Genomic DNA, 23,052 nt, shown 5'->3' on the forward strand with positions numbered 1-23,052 from the left:
AGAATGGCTGACTGGATCAAAAAGGAGGACCCAACTATATGCTGCCTACAAGAGACCCACCTCACCCATAAAGATTCACACAGACTAAGCGTGAAAGGATGGAAAAAGATTTACCATGCTAACAGAAAAGAAAAACGAGCTGGAGTAGCCATTCTTATATCTGACAAAATAGACTTTAAACTAAAAACCATAAAAAGAGACAATGAGGGACACTACTTAATGATAAAAGGACTGATCCATCAAGAAGACATACCAATCATAAATATGTACGCACCCAGTGTTGGAGCAGCCAGATTTATAAAGCAAACTCTATTAGACCTAAAGAAGGAAATAGACACTAATACCATAATAGCAGGGGACCTGAACACCCCACTGTCAATATTAGACAGATCATCTAGGCAAAGAATCAGTAGAGAAACAAGATCTAAACAACACTCCAGACCAATTGGAATTGGCAGGTATCTACAGAACATTCCATCCAACAACCTCAGAATATTCATTCTTCTCATCAGCACATGGATCATTCTCCAGGATAGATCACATATTAGGTCACAAATCAAGTCTCAATAAATTTAAAAAAATTGGAATTATCCCATGTATTTTCTCAGACCACAATGGATTAAAACTAGAAATTAATAAGAAATGAAACTCTGGAAACTATACAAACACATGGAAATTAAACAGCATTGTACTTAATGACATATGGGTCCAAGAAGAAATTAAGCAGGAAATCAAAAAATTTATTGAAACTAATGAAAACAATGATACATCATACCAAAACCTGTGGGATACTGCAAAAGCAGTATTAAGGGGGAAATTTATTGCATTAAATGCTCACTTCAGAAGAATGGAAAGATGGCAAGTGAACAACCTAACACTTCACCTTAAAGAACTAGAAAAACAAGAACAATCCAAACCTAAAGTTAGCAGACGGAAAGAAATCATTAAGATCAGAGCAGAACTGAATGAAATTGAAACCCAAAAAACAATGCAAAAGATCAATGAATCAAAAAGTTGGTTTTTTGAAAAGATAAATAAAATTGACAAACCATTAGCCTGGCTAACAAAAAAAAGAAGAGAGAAGACTCAAATAACAAAAATTAGAAATGAAAAAGGCGATATTACAACTGATTCATCTGAAATACAAGGAATCATTCGAGACTACTATAAACAACTATACTCCAACAAATTTGAAAATCTGGAGGAAATGGATAAATTTCTGGACACACACAAGCTCCCAAAACTGAACCATGAAGACGTAGAAAATTTGTACAGACTAATAACAATAAAGGAGATTGAAGCTGTTATCAGAAGGCTCCCAACAAAGAAAAGCCCAGGACCAGATGGATTCACAGCAGAATTTTACCAAACATTCAAACAGGAATTGACACCGATTCTTTACAAACTATTCCAAAAGATTGAAACGGACACAAATCTCCCAAACTCATTCTATGAAGCAAACATCATCCTGATACCAAAACCAGGTAAAGATATAACCAAAAAAGAAAACTACAGGCCGATATCCTTGATGAATATAGATGCAAAAATCCTCACTAAAATACTAGCAAACAGAATACAGCAACACATACGTAAAATTATTCACCACGATCAAGTGGGATTCATCCCAGGGATGCAAGGTTGGTTCAAAATATGCAAATCAATAAATGTGATACACCATATTAATAAACTCAAACACAAGGACCATATGATCATCTCTATAGATGCTGAAAAAGCATTTGATAAAGTTCAGCACTCATTCATGACAAAGACCCTCTATAAGTTAGGTATAGAGGGAAAGTATCTCAACATAATTAAAGCCATATATGACAAACCCACTGCCAATATCATCCTGAATGGGGAAAAGCTGAAAGCTTTTCCTTTAAGAACAGGAACTAGACAAGGATGCCCACTCTCACCACTCCTATTCAACATAGTGTTGGAAGTACTAGCCAGAGCAATCAGAGAAGAGAAGGAAATAAAGGGCATCCAGATTGGAAAAGATGAAGTCAAACTGTCCCTGTTTGCAGATGACATGATCCTATATATCGAACAGCCTAAAACCTCTACAAAAAAACTGTTGGAATTGATAAATGATTTCAGCACAGTAGCAGGATACAAAATCAACACACAAAAATCAGTAGCATTTCTTTTCTCCAATAGTGAACATGCAGAACAAGAAATCAAGAAAGCCTGGCCATTTACAATAGCCACCAAAAAAATAAAATACTTAGGAATTGAGTTAACCAAGGATGTGAGAAATCTCTATCAGGAGAACTACAAACCACTGCTGAGAGAAATTAGAGAGGATACAAGAAGATGGAAAGATATCCCATGCTCTTGGATTGGAAGAATCAACATAGTGAAAATGTCCATACCACCCAAAGTGATATACAAATTCAATGCAATCCCCATCAAAATTCCAAAGACATTTTTCTCAGAAACGGAAAGAACTATCCAGACATTTATATGGAATAATAAAAGACCACGCATAGCCAAAGCAATGCTGACCAAAAATATAAAGCTGGAGGCATAACACTATCTGACTTTAAGCTATACTACAAAGCTATAATAACCAAAACAGTATGGTACTGGCATAAAAACAGACACACTGATCAATGGAATAGAATAGAGAATCCAGAAATCAACCCACACACTTACTGCCATCTGATCTTTGACAAAGGCACCAAGCCTATTCACTGGGGAAGGGACTGCCTCTTCAGCAAATGGTGCTGGGATAACTGGATATCCATATGCACGAGAATGAAACTAGATCCATACCTCTCACCATATACTAAAATCAACTCAAAATGGATTAAGAATTTAAATATACACCCTGAAACAATAAAACTTCTTAAAGAAAACATAGGAGAAACACTTCAGGGAATAGGACTGGACACAGACTTCATGAATACGACCCCAAAAGCACGGGCAACCAAAGGAAAAATAAACAAATGGGATTATATCAAACTAAAAAGCTTCTGCACAGCAAAAGAAACAATTAACAGAGTTAAAAGACAACCAACAGAGTGGGAGAAAATATTTGCAAAATATACATCTGACAAAGGATTATTATCCAGAATATATAAGGAACTCAAACAACTTTACAAGAAAAAGCAAGCAACCCAATTAAAAAATGGGCAAAAGAGCTAAGTAGGCATTTCTCTAAGGAAGATATACAAATGGCCAACAGACATATGAAAAAATGCTCAACATCACTCAGCATCCGGGAAATGCAAATGAAAACCACACTGAGATACCATCTAACCCCAGTTAGGATGGCTAAAATCCAAAAGACTCTGAACGATAAATGTTGGCAAGGTTGTGGAGAAAAAGGAACTCTCATACATTGTTGGTGGGACTGCAAAATGGTGCAGCCTCTATGGAAAATGGTATGGAGGTTTCTCAAACAATTGCAGATAGATCTCCCATACGACCCAGCTATCCCACTGTTGGGAATATACCCAGAGGAATGGAAATCATCAAGTCGAAGGTATACCTGTTCCCCAATGTTCATCGCAGCACTCTTTACAATAGCCAAGAGTTGGAACCAGCCCCAGTGTCCATCATCAGATGAGTGGATACGGAAAATGTGGTACATCTACACAATGGAATACTACTCAGCTATAAAAACGAATGAAATACTGCCATTTGCAACAACATGGATGGACCTTGAGAGAATTATATTAAGTGAAACAAGTCAGGCACAGAAAGAGAAATACCATATGTTCTCACTTATTGGTGGGAGCTAAAAATTAATATATAAATTCACACACACACACACACACACACACACACACACAAAAAAAAAAAACCGGGGGGGGGGGGCGGGGAGAAGATATAACAACCACAATTACTTGAAGTTGATACGACAAGCAAACAGAGGGGACATTGGTGGAGGGGAGGGGGGCAGGGAGGAGGGAGGGAGGTTTTGGTGATGGGGAGCAATAATCAGCCACAATGTATATCGACAAAATAAAATAAAAATCAAAAATAAAAAATAAAATAAAAGCTGAAGACTCAAAAAAAAAAAATTTTTATTTTATGGTGGCTGGCAGGTACAGGGTCACCCTTGACCTTGGTGTTATTACACCGTGCTCTAACCAACTGTGCTAACCAGCAAGCCCATAAATTATTGTTACTTATAGATGCCACAGTCTACTGTACACCAATAGAACTTATTTTTTCTATCTAGCTGTTTTTTGTCTACCCAACCTTTCACTATCCCCCCAACCTCCTCCCCTTTCCTGCTCTAGTAACCACAGGTCTGTTCTCTTCTTCTGAAAGTTCAAGTTATTATTATTATTATTGGTTATTATTTATTTATTTAAGCTCCCGCTTGTGAGTGAGAACATGCAGTATTTCTCTTTCTATGCCTGGCTCATTTCACTTAACATAATTTTCTCCAAACTCATGGATATGCCCATTTTTAAATTGGGTTGTTTCTCATATTATTAAGTGTTGAGAGTTTTTTATAAACAGCTGGTGACAGAGGCTGGAAGAAGAAATGACCAGGCTGTTCATGGGGCTGAGCAGGCACTACTGGGCTACTGGGCCCAGCTGGATCCTGATTACCAGATCTGGGGGCCCAAACTCACCCCCCCCCCCCCCCCCCCCCCCGCCATGATGAGTGTTGGCTGCTAGAAACCCACAGCAGGGGGCCCAAGGCCTGCCTCTTGCAGGACAAATGGTGGGTGACTTAGGATGCAGAGCTCCCCCTGGGCCAGCCAAGGCTGGCCTTCACCTGAGACCACACCCCTGCTCAAGGCCAGGACATTCACCCACTGAGGGACATTTATATTGTTTCCAATTTAGGGCTACTACAAATAAACTGCTATGAACATTCATGTACAGGTTTTGTCCACACACATAGTCTTCATTTTTCTGGAATAAATGCCGAGGAGTGTGTTTGCTGGATCATATGGTAAGTGTATATTTTGTTTTCTAAGAAACTACCAAAACTATTTTCTAGAGAGACCATATCATTTTACATTCCCACCAGCAATGTATGAATAATACAGTTTCTCAGCATCCTGACCTGCTTTTGGTATGGTTACTATTTATTATTTTAGCTGTTCTAAAAGTGTGTAGGATGTAATAATATTTCATCATGGTTTTAATTTGCTATTAATGGCTATTAATGTTGAGCATATTTTGTGTATATTTGCCATCTCTTTATCTTCTTTGTTCATACCTTTTGCCCATATCTGTTCATACCTTTTGCCCACTTTATTTATTTATTTATTTATTTTTAAAAAGATGACCAGTAAGGGGATCCCAAACCTTGACTTGGTGTTGTCAGCACCACGCTCACTCAGTGAGCCAACTGGCCATCCCCATATGACATCCAAACCCGTGGCCTTGGTGCTATCAGCACCGCAGTCTCCCGAGTGAGCCACGGGCTGGCCCCCTTTTTGCCCACTTTCTAATTGGACAGTTTGTTTGCTTGTTTTTTACTACTGAGTTTTGAGTTCTTCATATATTCTAGATATGAGTCCTTTGTAAGATATGTGATTTGCAAATATTTTTTCCCAAATATGTATACCTTTTATTTCCTTTTCTTGCCTTATTGTACTGGCTAGGACTTCCAGTACTATGTTGAATAATAGTGGTGGGAGCAGAAACCCTTACCTTGTTCTTGACCTTAAGGGGAAAGCACCCAATATTTACCATTAAATATGATCTTAGCCATAGGTTTTTTGTGATTGTCTTTTCAAGTTCAAAGTTATCTTCTATTCCTAGTTTGTTGAGAGTTTTTGTCATAAAAGAGTACTGAATTTTGTCTAATGATTTTTCTGTATTAATTGATATGATCATGTGATTTTTTTTTCTTGGTTCATTACTATATGGTAGATTACATTAATTGACTTCTTAATATTGAACCAGGTTTGCATCCTTAAATAACCCACTTCATTTTGGTGTATAATTTGCTTTATATGTTGCTGGATTCAATTTGTTAATATTTTGTCAAAGATTTTTGTGTCTGTTTTTTAAGGGGTATGTGTCCCTGTTTTATAGTACCTGCACTATCTTTGAAGTGGTATGGTGTTATTTGAGAGTGAACTTGAATTAGTCATAAGTATATATGGGAGATTCTGGGGCAACCATTTAAAAATTTTAGAAAAGTATATAATTACAGGCTAAGAGAGAAGAAAAAAGTAGAATCATATAAATGCTCAGCTGAAACCAGATAAGGCAGAAAAAGACAGAGAAAAAGAAAAAAGAAACAAAGAACAAGTGTAACAAATAAAAAAATTATAAACATGGTAAATATTTAAAGTGATTATATCAATAATCACTTTAAATGTGAATTGCCTAGATATACCAATTAAAAGACTGAGATTGTCAAAATATATTTAAAAAGACCCAACTATATGTTGCCTAAAAAGCCCTACTTTAAATATAAAGACAGATAACTTAAAAGCAAAAGGATGGATTCAGTGCTACTTCTTGTGGTTAAAAAAAAGTAAACGATAGGGAAAGATATATTATGTTAACACTTAGAAGAAAGCTGGAGTAGTCTGGGCAGTTAGCTCAGTTAGAGCACAGTATTATAACACCAAAGTCAAGGGTTCTGACCCCTGTACCCACCAGCTGCCAAAAAAAAAAAAAAAAAAAAAAGCAAAAGCAAGGTGGGAGTAGCTACATTAATGTCAGACAAAGCAAACTTCAGAACAAAGAACATCATCAGGGACAAAGAAAGGCATTAAATAACAATAAAGGGGTCCATTCTCCAAGAAGATGCAACAATCTTTAATGTGAATGCTGCTAATAATAGAGTGCCAAAATATGTGAGGCAAAAACTGGTAGAACACCAAGGAGAAATAACAATCCTATTATAGTTAGAGCCTTCAACAGCTCTCTTTCAATAATTGGTAAATGAAGCAAGCAGAAAATCAGTAAGGATATAGTTGATCTGAACACCACTATCAGTCAACTTGATCTGTCATTCATAGAATGCTTTGTCCAAAACAGCAGAATACACATCATATCAAGCTCACATGGAATATTCGAGATACAGCACATTCTGGGACATAAAACACACCTGAACAAATAAATGTAAAAGAATAGAAATCAGAAGACTTCCAACAAAAATGGCAGAATAGACGGTACCCAGCATCACCTTCTCCCACAATCAACCAATTTACAACTATTAAACAGCAATGACTGCCAAGCTGGGACCACTAGAGCTCAGGGGAAGAGAAGGAGAGACCTATGGAGTTCATGAAGGCAGGAGAACCTGTGATGAGAGACAGAAAGGACCACTCCGACCATTTCGACCCCCGGCCACTTCAAGGCTGGCCCTAGTAAGCGTACGGAGCAAAAGCTATAGCTGTGTCTTTCGTATGAAGTTGCTTGGAGGCTGCAGGGGAGAAGAGGGCCTTGGTGGCCTCCAGGCCAGCTAGCCCAATAACAGGGTTCCATGGACCCACATTGGAGTGAGGGGCCACAGACAACTGAAAAAAGGAGCCACTCAGAGGCCAGTGAATCACTGCAAGGGACCAGCACATAGTCCATCCTATGGGAAGTGTTTGGAGAGTGGGGGGTGGGGGAGACGGGCCCACTGGGGGAACACTGGGGCACAGCATGGATAGCTGATCTGTCCTCCAGTCAGCACAGGACCACTCAGTGGAGACTGGTCAGGAATATAGAACTGCAGGAGGTGCAGTTTGCTGAAAAATCTCAGGCCCAGACCAGAGTTTCCATACAACCCAGGTGTACAAGACCTTACAAGACCCAGAACTGCTTACAGGGTCAACAATTAAAACCTGAGCTGAACAAAAAGCCTTCCCCAGAGAATCAGCAGCAAAGCAGCAATTTAGCTCAACCACAGGACTCAAGTGCTGGTCCCCACAGGAAGTTCCCCCATTTGAGAAGTAACCAAACGACAACAAATTAGTTCCAGTGCAGAGTTTAAGTGGTGGGAATAGTGAATAATCCAACACAGAACTGAAAGAAAAAACAAAAAACCCACAGGTCAGAGACAAAATTCTGATATTAACCAGTAAATGTCTAATACCACCAAAGAACACCTATAAAACCTAGAAGGACTAGAAGCCTCTAAGCCTCCCAAGACTGGGTGGGGAGGGGGCTGCGGGCCTCAGCCATGTTCCCCCAACATCTTCATCCAGCCCAGTGACGACCACCAGGCCACCACCAGAAGTGTCCCAGGTTCCCGAAATGGGTAGGGTGGGGGGGCCAAGGGCCTCAGCCACACCCCCACAATGTCCGCATCCAGCCCAGCCTCCACTGAGCCACCGCCAGAGGCCCCCCTGGGCTCCTCTGCCGGAATGAAGGGGGTGACACAAGCCTCGACCACGTGCCCCTCCCCCTGCCTTGGCCTCCCACCCCCTCCCCCTCCCCCTTCTCCTCTTCCCCTCCACCACAACTACTCCACAACAACATCTTAGAGTGTAAAAAATAATTAATTAATTTTTAAAAAAGAATAGAAATCATACACTGTATGTTCTCAAACCACAATGAAATTAAGCTAGAAACCAATAACAGAAAGCTGGAAAATCCCAAGATATTTACAAATTAAACAACATGCTATTAAATAACACATGGATCATAGAAGTCTCAAGAGAAATTTAAAAATATTTTGAACTAAATGAAAATTAAAATACTGCTTTATCAGATTTGTGGGATGCAGCAAACACTATGCTTAGAGAAAAACTTAGAGCTTTAAATGCATATATTAGAAAAGAAGAAAGATCTAAAGTCAATTTAAGCTTTTACCTTATGAAACGAGAAAAAAGAGCAATTCAAACCTAAAGCAAGTTGAAGAAAAATAATTAAAAATTAGAGCAGAAATCAATAAAATTGAAAACAGGAAGACAATGGAGAAAATCAGTGAAACCAAAAGCTGGTTCTTTGAGAGATAAATAAAATTAACATACCTCTAGGCAGTCTTAAACAAGAAGAAAAGAAAGAAGCCACAAATTACCACTATTAGAAATGAAAGAGGGAAGTCATCACTACTAATCCCATGGATATCAAAAGGGTAATAAAGGAATATTGTAAACAACTCTATGCTCTCAAATTTGGTACCTTAGATGAAATGTGTCTACTGTATTTTGGTTTCTTTTGTACTGTCTTTGTCTGGTTCTCGTGTCAAGGTGATACTGGCCTCATAAAATAAGTTGGAAGTGTTTCCTCCTCTTCCATTTTCTGAAAGAGATTGTACAGAACTAGTGTTCATTCTTCTATAAATGTTGGGTAGAATTCTCCAATCTGGGCCTGGAAGTTTCTTTTTTCTTTCTTTCTTTTTTTTTTTTTTTTTGTGACTGGCTGGTAGAGATTTTTTTAAAGAAATTTGTTTTTAACCACAAATTCCATTTATTTAATAGGTAAGGGCTTTTAAAGTCATCTATTTCATATTGGGCGAGTTTTGGCAGTTTGTGCTTTTCAAGGAATTGGTCCTTTTCATCACAGTTGTCAAGTTTATGTGTGTAAAACAGTTCCGAGTAGGTAGTTCCTTATTATCTTTTTAAAGTCTGTGGAGTCTGTAGGGGTATACTGTGTTGCATTCCTGATATTGATAGTTTAGGTCTCTCTTTTTTCTTTGTCAATATTTTTTAACAATAAATTTTATTGTTTACAACATGTTTTATGGGATACATGTAGATAGTAAAATGGTTACTATAGTGAAACAAATTAACATTCATTTTCTCATATACTTACTTTTTTTGTGTATGACTACAGCAGCTAAAATCTACTTTTTAAATTTTTTTCTTTTTAAAACCCAGTGAGCTAACCGGCCATCCCTATATGGGATCCGAACCCATGGCCTTGGTGTTATCAGCACCACACTCTCCCAAGTGAGCCACAGGCCAGCACAAAATCTACTTTTTTTAAACAAAAACCCCTAATACAATTTATTAACCATAGCACTCGTTGTATATTAGATCTCTAGACTTGTTCATCCTACATGTCTACTACTTTGTATCTTTTGAACATCTCGCTATTTCCTCCCCACCCTCCTTCCCACTCCTGGTAGCCACTGTTTTATTCTCTATCTCCATATATTTCACTTTTTTTTTTTTTTTAGATTCCACATATAAGTGAGATTATGTAATAGTTTTCTTTGTGTCTTGTTTATGTTAATCTTGTCAGAGGTTTATAAATGTTATTGATCTTTTCAGAGAAATAGCTTTTTGTTTCATTGATTTTTCTTTATTGTTTCCTTGTTTTCATTTGCATTAATTTTTACTTTGGGGAGGATTATTTTGCTCTTTTGCTTCTAGTTTCTTAAGGTGGGATCTTAGAGTATTGATTGGAGGCCTTCTTTTTAATGTAAACATTTAGTGCTATAAATTTCCCTCTCAACCCAATTGTAGCTGTGTCCCACAAATTTTGATATATTTTTGTTCAGTTAAATGTATTTTTAAAATTTTCCTTGATACTTTCACTTTGACTCATGTATTATTTAGAGGTGTTGTGTTTAATTTCCCATGTGTTTGGAGATTTTCCTGTTTTCTCTCTGTTACTGATTTCTAGTTTGATTTCATTGTGGTCAGGGAACACATGCTGTATGATTTTGAATTTTTAAAATGTCTCAGGGTTTACTTTATGACTTAGGATATGGTCTACCTTGGTGAATGTTCCATAGGCATTTGAAAATAATGTGAATCTTGCTGTTGTTGGGTTAAGTAGTCTCTAAATGTCAACTAGATCCTTTTGATTGATGGTCTTTTAAAGTTCTTATATATCCTTGCTGCTTTTCTGTTTAGTATTTCTGTCAATTGTTGAGAGAGATGTGTTGAAGTTTCCAATTCTAATAGTGTATTTTGAAGGTCTTTAGTTTGGTTCATACACATTTATGATTGCTATTTCTTCTTGTGTTTTGACCCTGTTGTCATTATATAATGTCCCTTTTTCCCCTCTACGAACGAGAGGCCAGTATCAATCTCCCCAGCTTTGACAATTAAAAATGTCTCCAGATACTGCCAAATGTCCACAAATGTCATTCAATCAAGAACTGCTGGTTTAGTTTATCTCTCTCCTCCTGCATTTTACTATAAGCAGCAAGAAGAAACCAGGTGACACCTTCAACACTTTGCTTGGAAATATCCTTAGCAAGATGACCCATTTTATTAGGCACATTTTCTATTTTTCTGATTTACTGCAGGCAACAAAGTTGCTAAACTTTGTGCCACAGCATAGTTTCCGATAGTATTTACCTCACTTTCCTGCATGCCTTTACTGCAGCCTTATCAAAGACCTAAGGCTTCTGTTCAGTGTCTTCAAGGCACTTTAGGTTTTCACTACACTCAAAGCCCACTGCCCAGTTCTAATGCCATGCTTATATTCTAAAGTGCTGCTGTACCCTAGTACAAAAATCTCTATATCTATTGCTGCATAACAAAATGTCCCCAAATTTAGCGGCTTAAAATAAGAAGTGTTTATTATTTCAAAGTATTTGAGCATCAGCAATCTAGAAGTGATTTGACTGAGTGGTTCTGCCTTAGCATCTCTCACAAGGTTTTGGTCAAGTGGCTAGCCAGAGCTATAATCATCTCAAGGTTCTACTAGGACTGGTCAGTGTTTACATACTCACTCACGTGATTGCTGATAGGCTTCAGTTGTTCACTGGCTGTTGGCTGGAATCTTGAGTTCCTTGCCACATGGTCCTCGCTACAGGGCTGTTGACAATATGGCAGCGTGCTTCCCTAGAGTAAGTAATCCAAACAATAGAGTATGCACCCAAGACAGAAGCTGCACTCTTTTTTTTTTTTTTTTTTTTAGTCTATATTTTGGAAAGCACACACCATCATTTCTGCCATAGCCTAATGGTCAGATACAGTAACCTAGACACAGTATAGGAGAGGACTGCACAGGGTTTGAATAATAGAAGGCAAGGAACATTTGGATCTGTTTTGGTGGCTGACTGCTACATTTCAATTTTATTCAATTCAAGACATTTTTCTAATTTTCTTTTGAACTTCCTCTTTAACTTATGTTCTATTTCCAAGTATTGGGGTTGTTTTTCAGATATCTTTCTGTTATTCTTTCTATTTTAGTCATAAAACATTTTATATTATTTAAATTATCCTAAATTTGTTGAAGTTTGTTTTTATGACCCAGAATACAGTATGTGTATCTTGCAAAATGTTGTATGTGCTGTGAAAAGAATGTTTATTCTGCTCTTGCTGGATAAAGTGTTATAAAAATGTCAATTAGGACAAGTTAATGATAGTGTTAATATTTTCTACATCCTTACTTTTTTTTGTTTACTTGTTTTATTAATTACTGAGAGAGAAGTATTGAATTCCCTAAGCATAATATAGATTTTTCTGTTTCTGATTTCAGGTGTATTGATTTTGACTTTATGTATTTTTAAAGCTCCATTATTAGGTGTATTTACACTTATGATTGTTAAGTTTTCTTGGTGAATTAACTTTTTATCATTACGTAATGTCCCTCTTCATCCCTGGTAATAGTCCTTCTGAAGTCTACTGTGTCCAATATTAATATTGCTACTCCGACTTGCTTTGATTAGTGGTTGTATGGTACATCTTATTCCATCCATTTACTTTTAACCCATAATTTCTTTATCTTTAAAATAGGTCTTGTAGACAACATATTATTGCCTCTTGCTTTCCCCCCAGTCTGCTAATTTGTTTTTTAATTGGCTGTCTTTTTATTGATACACTTGGATTAAAACCTTCCATCTTGCCATCTGTTTTCTATTTTTCCATCTGCACTTTTTCCCCTTCCTTTTTTTAGATTAATTGATTATGTTTTGTCAGGGAAAATTCCCAACCTTATGGGTGCTGAAAGTAGACAATGAGATTTATTGCATCAGATTGAGATAGTTTATTAGCGTATTAGTCCGTTTCTGTTGCTTATAACAAAATACCTGGAACTGGGTAATTTGTAAGAAAATGAAATTTATTGCTTACAGTTTCTAAGGCTGGGAAGTCCAAAGTCTAGGGAACACATCTCGTGAAGGTTTTCCTTGGTGGTAGCTTCAGCGACACATTGCCAGATGGTGGAAGCAGAGAGACGCTCTCACATGCTCTCTTTTTAAAGCCCTCAGAACCATGCCTGTGACCACTATTATTAATCCATTCATTAGGTCATGGTCCTGAGACTCTAATCACCTCTTCAAGGCCCCATCTTTCAATTACCATAATAGGATTTCTACTCTCAACAGTTACAGTGGAGATTAAGCTTCAGTACATGGACTTTGGGGGACATAATTCAATTTATCCACAGCAATTACTCATAGCACAATAGACAACATGAACATCAGCATAATTGTGTTGGTTCCCCTGGCCCTACATCCAACAGATGATTCAGTGGGCCCAGATGCATGGTGTACACACACTGGGTTTGCATCCCAGCTGAGGAATTCAGGCCCAGCTTTTTTTTTTTTTTTTTTCTTGGTGGCTGACTGGTATGGGGATCTGAACCCATGACCTTGGGGTTATAAGGCTGCCTCTAATCAACTGAGCTGACTGGCCAGCTAAGGCCCAGCTCTTTTTATAGCAAGCAGTAAGCAAGCCTGCCTTGGTCTGAGGAAGACATTATCTCAGCTCTTAAAATTTCCAGTCATATTAATAATCTTCAGCAAGGGACCAGGTGAAAGAGATGTCAGGGCCTTGCAGTCTTGACATATTCAGCAAGACATGTTGAACACAGAGGCCCGGAAGGATACCTCCCAACATTTAAAGAAAATTATATTTTTTAGTTCAATGGTCATTTATTTTTTTAAAATAAATTTTATTGTGCATATTGAAGATATACAACATGAACATAGTAAAGATAGTAAAATAGATGCTATGGTTAAAAGCACATGAACATATCCATCATCTCACATAGTTACCCATTCTAACATTTTTATGATTCCATTTTATCTTCATTATTGGCTTGTTACTTATACTTTAAAAATTGGTTTTTTTAGTGGTTGCCCTTGAATTTACAATATTTATCTTTAATTAATCACGGACTATCTTCAAAATAATATCAATTCTCTTCTTATATAGAATAAGGACTCTTTAACAGCATATTTCCACTCCCTCCCATCATTTTTACTATTGTTATTGTCATACATTTTACTTCTATACATGCTATAAACCCACAATGCATTGCTACTCTTTTGCTTTAGACAAGTGATTATCTTTTAAGATGACTAAAAATGGGGGAAATGTCTCATATTTACCTTTACTCTATCCATTTCCAGAGATCTTCATTTCTTTATGTCTATCCAAGTTTCTCTCTGGTACCATATGCCCTCTTGCTACAGAACTTCATTTACCATTTCTTTTTTTTCTTTTTCTTTTTTCCTTTTTTTTGGCGACTGGCTGGTATGGGGATCTGAACTCTCGACCTTGGCGTTATTACCACACTCTCTCACATGAGTTACTTTATCATTTTTTGTAGTGCTGATCTGCTAGTCATAAACTTTCTCAGTGTTTATCTGAAAAAGTGTTTGTATCTCCTTCATGTTAAAAGATATTTTTGGTAGGTATAGAATTCTGGGTTGACAGTTTTTTTTCTTTCAGCATTTTAATATATCACTCTATTATCTTCTGGTCATATGATTTGATAAGAAATCTACTGTAACTCTTTTCTTTCTTCCTCCATAGGTAGTGTGTCTTTTTCTTTCAGAGGCCTTCAAGATTTTCTCTTTATCTTTAGTTTTCAACAATTTGAATATGATATATTTATATTTGTTGTGTTTGCCAGTGCTTATTTATTGTATGTGTTGCATATTGGTATTTAATCTTTTTCAGATTCTGTGAGTTTCTTGCCTCTGTGGTTTGATATCTTTTATTATTTTGGGAAAATTATTGGCTATTATATTTACAAATATATATATATTTTTTCTGTCTCTTCTTGGATTCAAATTACTCATGTTAGCTCTTGGATGTTTTGTTCTGTTTTCTGTTTGTTTTACTCTTTTTTCTCTTTCTGTTTCAACTTGAGTAGTCTCTGTTAACCTATCTTCAAGTTCACTGATTATTTCCTTAGCTGTGTTGAGTTTACTGATGAGCCTGTCAAAGGCATTCTTCAAATCTCTATGTGTTTTTTTTTTAATTTCTAGCATTTTCATAATTCTTTTTACAGCCTCCACTTCTCCACTGAAATTTCCTCTCTGTGCATTCATGTTGTTTATATTTTCCACAAGAGCTTTTCACATTTTAGTTAGGTTGTCTTAAATTCTCTGTCAGATAACTACAACATCTGGGTGTTACACCTGGTTCTGCTGATTGCGTTGTCTCTTGACAGCAGGATTTTTTTTTTTTTTTCTGTATGTGTATGTATGTGTTATTATTTTTTATTGATTTCTGGATAATAGTGTGTAAAATAGTAAGGACTGAGTTCAATAATATTTATGCCTAGAAATTGTCATATTTCTTCTTCTGTTAGGCAGTTAGTGTGGGGGACTGAGTCAATCTTGTCAGGAGTTGAATTAGGTTTGGGTTTTGTTGTTTCTATGATTACATCAGTGTCTGTGGCTCCCACAGATTCTATACTCTTATGCTAGCCACACTGGGCCTTTTGAAATTCAATAAAAAATTTAGCTGAACTCTTCTTACCCACTTGCAATGGAGACCTCATTTTCCTTCTGCTTCACAAGTGAGCCAGTGCCTGCATCCCATGTCTTCTTTGAGGCCTCTGTACTTCTTTGGAATTCAGGTTAATTGGCTGCTTTGCAGCCTCAGCTCTTTGACGGGTTTGACAAAAATTATGACTTTGTAGATTACCAACAATTACTAAAAATTGTCATTAGTGAGGTAATGATGCTTTTCCCAGCTTTTTGCATGCTAGATGGAAGCCAGAAATCTCAAGCCATCTACTTTTTCACTGTTCTCTTCAACTCCTTTGGCCATCCACTCCTGACCTGCTGCCTGGGTCTTTCTCTTGGATAACACCCTTCCAGCTTAACCTTCTGAATTATTTTCAGCTTGGATATTCTCTCCTCCCCTCTTATGGCAAATATTTGGCAAAGAGAAGGGACAGAGGCTCCTGATCTTTTGTCATCTTGAGCTTAAAATAATCCATGGAGTCCTGTTCCCAAGATAAATCTGAAAAGTGGGGAGGTGACTTTGGAAGCTGAGCTCTGATCCACTGTACTCCTGACTTGGCCTCTTTCTTTTGTGCTAGACAATGGGACCAAGTATTAATGGAGTCATCCATTAATGAGATAAAAGAATCAAACTGACTTAAATATTTCTTGGAAGATGAGAACTACAACATGATAAAAGGGGAACAGGCTGGGAGTAGTGGTTACAAGCACAGTCTCTGGAGGCAGCCTACCTGGTTCAAATTCCAGCTCCATCGCTTACTGCTGTAGGGCCTTGGACAAGTTCCTTCACCTTTTTATTTCAGTTTCTGTGTCTGTAAAATTGAAATTATAACAGTACATACGTCATAAGATTGTTAAGAGGATTTAAAGAGTTCATATATATAAAGCACTTATAATAGTGACTGGCACATAATAAACTGTGCAAATGTCAACAAGTAGGGCTTACTTTCTATACTTTCAGGAATTGGTGGAAGAGAACAGTTCTCTCCCTTTCTTAGAACCCATTACAATCAAAACAGCTAATGTTTATTGACCATCTCCAAAGTGCCCAAGTCCTGTTCAAAGCATTTTATATTTATTATCTCACAAGAGGTAGGGATTAATTATTCCTACTTAATAGGCAAGGAAATCAAGCATCAGAGAAGTTACCCTGCTGCTAGAGGCCACAGTAGACTTGCAGCCCAAGAGGGTCTGGCTACAATGCCTGTGATCTTAACCACGGCACTGCTGCCTCCCAAAAACTAGTTTCCACACTTGTTAACAGGTGGGAAAGCTGCCTTGCTGTATTTATCTCACAGGATTGTTTTGAGATCCCAATAATATGCTAGAAGAGGCAGTGCTTTGATATTTGTACAGTGCTGGTCCCCTGACGGGGAAACCTGAATGTGTCATGACTTTCACACTTCCATCCTTTTGCACGTGCCCCTCGTCTTCTTCTCTGCTTGTTGAACTGATTTCTAAGACTCAGCTCAGATATCAGCGCCTGGATTTTATTCTAACAATGGAGAGATTTGAGCAGGGGGTGGTACGTCAGACTTGTGTTCTGAAACGACAACTGACTGCTGTGTGGGGAATGGAGTGTATTCGGGACAGAGTGAGTTCAGGAGAACCAAATAGAAGGCAACCACAGTAAGATCCCAAGCGAGAGATGGTGGTGGAAACGGAGAGGAATGGTGGATTAGAGAGAGATTTAGGAAAGAGACTCGACAGGAATGGAGGTGTATTTTAATGTGGGCGGCGCGGGAGAGCAAAGTGCCAAGGACGTCCCCTGGCTGCTCGCGGATGCTTGTTGAATAAATGATCAAGTGACCCCTCGGCAGGAGCATCTCCGACGGATACCCCCTCCCCACCGCCCGGGTCGTCCCCACGCTGTTTTTGGAGCTAAGACCACAAGGGGATGGATGGGAAGGGAAGAGGAAGAGAATGGCCACGGAGTTTTGGCCAGGGGCTGCTAAACTGGAATTCTGGAATTGGTCTGAGCCAGGAGACGCTAGGAAGGGGGCAAGCGTTTCCGCTCTCGGCCCGCAGTTTCCGCCTCGTCCCTCCACCCACGCCATGCCGGACGTGCAGCGCCCCTCTTAGCACCGTGGAGGTGTTGGCTGCTTGCCGGCGTCTACGGGTGCGGCGCAGCGGCCCGCCCCTCCAGCCCCGACCCGCCCGGTCCTGGCGCCCACCCCGCCCAGTGCGCTGGGTGGTTGGGCGGCGGCTCTGTCTGGTCTTGGAGCCAGGAATCAGGGGCAGCCGGCTGAGTCCCAGGGTTGGGGGTCCTCCGCCGCAATGCACCTGCCCAACTGGGCAGCACCGGGTCAGTGCCCCTCCTCCCTCCGGCGGGTCCCTACCCTTTCTTCACCAGAGTGCGCCTTTTCGAGAAGTGCGCGCGTAAGCGTGGCAAGTGTGGCCGAGGGTGCCGGGAGTCAGGGTGTGGGTGTGGAGTCTTCGCGTGGGCGCTGCCCAGGTTCGGAGAACAGCAAGTGTGCGTGGGCAGAGAGCCGGCGCGTGTGCCCGCAGCGGGTCCGCGCTGGGCGGGGGCGCAGCAAGTGCATTCGAACGCGCGGACTCCAGCGCACCGGCATCGGCGGCGAGGGTGGAGTGCGGAGGAGTCCGGCTGGTCAGAGGGAGGAAAGATGCGTCTGGGTAACTTTTTGCCCGCCCTGGAAGAACGAGTCGTCACGCTCGAAGGGGCTACCTTAGGCTGCCGGGCGAGAGGCGGGTGAGTGTGCCCGCCGCCCCTCCCCCACTTCCGCCTCCCGCCTCTTCCTCGTTCCCGGCTCCCAGGGCCCGGCGGTCCCGGGGGAGACCCGGAGGCGCAGCCCCACCCCGGCCGGCGCGGCTCACTCTCACGCCCCCGCCTCGCCGGGGAAGGCAGACTGAGTCAGCTGGGACGCCGGGCGCTGTAGGTAGGGGCTCCTGCGGCGGTGGGCGCAGGTGCTGCGGGGGACAGCCGAGGGGATGGGAGCACGAGTGGAACGGCCTGGGGCGGGGGAGCGCCCTGCCTGCCTCCTCCCTTCCCCCACTGACGCGGCGTGTCCCTTTTTAGGGAATTCTTTCCTTCTCGCTTATTCCGATGCGGGTGGGGCTGAGACAGAGAGGGAGTTCTCCATTTCGCTGGCTCCTACCCAGGCCCCTGGCAGCCTCCTGCCCCCAAATCTCTTCACCCCCTCCCCAGCACCTATAGTCGCGTAAACAACTCCCTTCCTTTCTCCAGCTGTAGGTTCCGGGGACCCCCGGAGGGCAGCTCCTTCGATCTCAGGAGACCGGTGGGGTTAGGGGTTGGGGGAAAAGAGAGGGGGCGTCCCAGAGCCCCAGGTCCTCGTCCGTTCCCCCACCCTCGGTCTCTCCCTCCCCCGCCCCAGTGCAGACGGCCCCAGGGGCCCTGGGTATTTTTAGCGTTGTGACCTGGGCGGCAGCTCTGAGAGCCTTTCCCAAGAATCAGCGTCAGCGCCTCGCTCCTCTGCGGCCAGACTGAGGCCACACGGTCTTCCCACACTTCCTTGGCCCTGCCTTGCCCACTCGGGTTTGGGTCCCTACCGGCATGCCTCAGCCCCTGCGGAGCTGGCCAGGCTCTGGGATACCATGAGTCCAGAAGAGGTGGGAAAGGCAGTCTGTAGAGGATGCCAGTCTGGTCCTCAAGCTAGAAACTCCTGTCTCTGGTGATGGGCTCAGATCAGAATGTCAGGAATGAGACTGAGCAAATGGGAGTGAATGCAGATGCCTGGGCTGGCCCAGAGCTTTGTTGTTCTGGAAAGCTCTCAGCCCTGGGGGTCAGGAGGCCTGGTCTGAATTGGACTCAGGATCCACCTTCCAATTGCTTACTCACTAGTTGGGAGATAAGACAGTGAGATGTGTCAGAGGAGGGGAACAAGTAAAAAGCTGCTGGAGTTCACAGAAAAGATGGTCGTCCCCTAAATAGCTCACCGTCACAAGCAGTGCTTTGTATTGAGGCAGGTAGGTCTATTACACCATTTCAGATCGGGAGACTGAGCTAGAAAGATTTCTGTAGGGCAGATCTAGGTATGGAGGTCAGGTTTGTGACTTCAGAGCAAGGGTTTGGAGAGGATGGTGGTAATGGGGGGGTGTATGTGTGCGCGCGCGCGTTTGCGTGTGTGCATGTGCAGAAAGAGGGCGGGGGAGGTGTTACTTTAGCTTTTGTCTGGGTTTTGAAGGATGGACAAGAACCAGAGTTGCAGCACTGGAGCAAATGGACCCAACACGCCAAGATCCCTATCTTGTTCTCCTCCCTGGCCTTCTGAGGGGAGCCGGATCTATTAAGTAGAGAAAGTGCCTCCTCCATTTGTGCTGGACCAGCCCCTCCAATCCTTCTCAGAAGGGAATGATACTGAGACTTGGTCATTGGCTGCGTTCCCTGAATACAGAGGATCTCTTTTGCTGTGCCTGGAACTGGCATCCCCTTTGTGGAGTTAGGGCCAGCCCTGCCTCTGCATAAGACTTGAAGTTTGTGGGATGAACTTGGTTTCAGGGAAGGGGAAAGAGGTAACCAAGGACAGAGGTGCCTAGGCTGGAATTAGAGGTCCCGCTGCTGGGATGCTGGCTGCAGTGGGGCTCCCCAAGCCCAGGCCCCACTGTCTTCTCTGTCAAGTTCACAGCTGTACTTGTCTTGCTCATCCAAACTCCAGCTCTAATGGACCCAAATCCTCGGGCAGCCCTGGAGCGCCAGCAGCTCCGCCTTCGGGAGCGGCAGAAATTCTTTGAGGACATTTTACAGCCAGAGACAGAGTTTGTCTTCCCTCTGTCCCACCTGCATCTTGAATCACAGAGACGTAAGTTCCAAGTCCTGAGGATAGGGACTGGGGTGGGGTAGGGAGGATGTCTTGTGGGTCCTGAATCTTGGGGAACCCCTCCCCTCTTGTTTTCTTGGCCCTCTAAACTTCTGTCTCAAGACCTCACAGGTATCTCTGTCAGCCTCTGTTGACAGGTATCTCTGACTGTGTCTATTGGCTCCAGCCTTAGTCCTCCTGATTTGCCCCCTTCTTAATCAACAGCCCCCATAGGTAGTATCTCATCCATGGAAGTGAATGTGGACACGCTGGAGCAAGTAGAACTTATTGACCTTGGGGATCAGGACGGAGCAGATGTGTTCTTGCCTTGCGAAGATCCTCCACCAACCCCCCAGACATCTGGTATGTCCCTCTGCTTTGGGGACTTGGGCAACAGTAAGCCAGAGCCAGATATTAGGGCTCTGAAGTAAGGCTGTAAAGCTGGGCTGGGGAAGTATACAAGTGGGGGCTGGAAGTGAGTGTTTCCACCAATGAAACCACTGTCTGTTCTGATTTTAGGGAAGTTAACCCTGAGGGGAACTGGGTTGTAGATCCCCAATCCAAAATTCTAGGAATGGCCAATCTTCTCAGATTTTGTTAATTTTACATTTGTTAAAATAATGTAATTAATTACTGTAATTAAAATAATGTAATAATCTAATTTTTTCATTAGACAAGTTAAGCAATATTAGTTATCATAATAATATTAACATTTATTGAACACTTTACCAGGTTCCTAATGCTGTGCTAAAGTACTTAACACATGTTATCTCAATCCTTACAATGTCCTATCAGGTAGTATTATCCCCATTTTATAAAGAAGGAAATTAGGCTTAGAGAAGTTAAGTCACATAGCCAGGAAGTGAAAAAGCTGGGATTCAAACCTGGTCTGCCTGACTTCAAAGCCCATACACTTAACTTGTATGATATTATTTAACACTGCTACTATTTATTGGTGACCTACTATGCCAGACATTTTATAAGCATTCTTAGATTTTATCATCAAAACCTTTCAGGAATGTAGGTATCCCTTTTTTTGTTACAGAGGAAGAGCAGAGTCCTTGAAAGAGAAAGTAGCCCAAAGCTACTCAGTAGCAAGTAAATGATGTAGGTATAACTTGAATTCTTGCACTGATTGACCAGACTCAAGAGCCCACACATGGTGTAGTGACATGGAAAGACTTGGGAGCCAAGAGATGGAGGTCTTAATCCTGGCTCTTTGCTGGACTGATGAAGTGACTTTGGACAAGTCCCTAACCCTCTCTGGGCTTCAATTACTCCTGGCCAGATAATCTCTAAGTGTCCTCTGAAGCCCTATTTGTGGCCCTGACCAGCTCCTCTCTCTGGGCAGGGGTGGATGACTATCCAGAGGATCTGAGCCTGCCAGTGCCCACGTCAGACAGGACCACGTCCAGGACCTCCTCCTCATCCTCTGACTCTTCCACCAACCTGCACAGCCCAAATCCAAGTGATGATGGAGCAGATACGCCCTTGGCACAGTCCGATGAGGAGGAGGATGGGGGTGATGGAGGGGCAGAGCCTGAAGCCTGCAGCTAGCAGTGGGCCCCTACCTACAGACTGACCGAGCTGGCTATTCACCAGGTGATATCCTAGGCCCAGCCAGAGCCCTCTGGGAGAAGACCAGACTCTTTACTTGCAGTAGGCACCAGAGAGAAGGAAGGATGGTGGCGTGGTGTATCTCTCTGAGAATTAACCCTCTCCTGCTTTACTGCTAACCTTTTCCTGCTGCAACCCTCCCACCAGTTTTTGGCTTACTTCTGAGGTAGGACTTGCAAGTGAGGAGATGGAAGATGAGGTAGGACAAGATGCCACTGCTTTTCTTAGCATTCCTTCTCCCAAACCATCCTGTAGTCTTCAAATAGAGTCTCTTAAATCGATGTCTCTAAATGGACATGACTCCTTAGCACTCCAAGTGAGCCATCCTGCCTCCTTTACATCCTTTCTGGAACAGGGCACGGTATAAGTAATAAATAAATAATAATATACCAACCATCCCACTTCATTTTTCACATCACAGATATATCAGACCCACTGTATGTCTTTAGCTGTCTAACCAACACCATATTCCCATCATTCATTTACTCCCTTTATTCAAGAAATATTTATTGAACACCTGTGCTAGGCATATGGAATACACTTTTGAGCAAGACAGGCTGTATCCCTTCTTTATGGACTTTACTATCTATGGAGGAGAAAATCAAGTAAATACTACACTTCACAGTAATAAGCAGCATGATGAGGAACTACTCAGGTACCAGCAAACAGGAGAATCTTAACCTAGTTCGTATGGTCATTGAAGAACTGATTTTTAAGCTGAGGTCTGGAGGATGATTAGGAGTTAGCCAGGCAAGGGCCCATAATCCAGTTAGAAAAAAACAGCTTGAGAAGAAATTGAGTGGATAGAAGATAGCCTTGAGGTACTGGAAAACATTCATTTGGCTGAAGTGTTGGATTTGAAGGGAGACTTAAAATTGACAAAGGTCAAGTTGTAAAATACTTTGAAGCCTGTATCAGGTTTCAGTTTGACTGCTAGTAAAAGATGATGACTTAAGATATTAAATAAATTTATTTGCACATATAAAAAAATGTCCAAGCCAGAGAAGACATGGGGGATGGGCAAAGAGGACACAGCCAGATATCTATTCCTACTTTAAGAAGAAGCATTTTTGGAAGTTCTAATCAATACATCCACTTTCATCTCATTGGTCAGAACTTCATAAT

At 41.3% G+C, this 23,052-nt stretch overlaps 1 protein-coding gene and 1 long non-coding RNA gene across 6 annotated transcripts; one reads left to right on the forward strand and one right to left on the reverse strand.

Annotated features, from left to right (window-relative positions):
- Window positions 1-11,560: 11,560 nt before the first annotated feature.
- Window positions 11,561-18,287, reverse strand: LOC134372485 (uncharacterized). Its single transcript, XR_010022911.1, has 3 exons — window positions 17,875-18,287; window positions 16,267-16,347; window positions 11,561-11,669 (listed from the first exon to the last, which is right to left on the reverse strand). It is a non-coding gene; the product is annotated as an uncharacterized LOC134372485 (long non-coding RNA).
- On the forward strand, window positions 17,759-22,323 carry DBNDD2 (dysbindin domain containing 2). Of its 5 annotated transcripts, none has more exons than XM_063089948.1 (4): window positions 17,759-17,840; window positions 20,170-20,313; window positions 20,536-20,673; window positions 21,662-22,323. In XM_063089948.1, the coding sequence occupies exons 1-4, from the start codon at window positions 17,813-17,815 to the stop codon at window positions 21,865-21,867; spliced, it is 516 nt and encodes a 171-aa protein (XP_062946018.1). In that variant the 5' UTR covers window positions 17,759-17,812; the 3' UTR covers window positions 21,868-22,323. The 5 variants fall into 5 exon arrangements, with proteins under 5 accessions (XP_062946018.1, XP_062946032.1, XP_062946022.1 ...); XM_063089962.1 differs by lacking the exon at window positions 17,759-17,840 and adding an exon at window positions 17,926-18,245; XM_063089952.1 differs by lacking the exon at window positions 17,759-17,840 and adding an exon at window positions 18,324-18,432.
- The last annotated feature ends 729 nt before the right edge of the window (window positions 22,324-23,052 follow it).

Source organism: Cynocephalus volans, chromosome 1 (assembly GCF_027409185.1).
Source record: "Cynocephalus volans isolate mCynVol1 chromosome 1, mCynVol1.pri, whole genome shotgun sequence".
NCBI lineage: Eukaryota > Metazoa > Chordata > Mammalia > Dermoptera > Cynocephalidae > Cynocephalus > Cynocephalus volans.

Bases quoted from the DNA above. Each gene is read 5' to 3' on its own strand.
- DBNDD2 (XM_063089948.1), top strand. From the start codon at position 17,813: ATGCACCTGCCCAACTGGGCAGCACCGG. The intron at 17,841-20,169 runs GTCAGTGCCCCT...TCCAAACTCCAG, and splicing joins GCCCAACTGGGCAGCACCGG to CTCTAATGGACCCAAATCCT. The intron at 20,314-20,535 runs GTAAGTTCCAAG...CTTAATCAACAG, and splicing joins GCATCTTGAATCACAGAGAC to CCCCCATAGGTAGTATCTCA.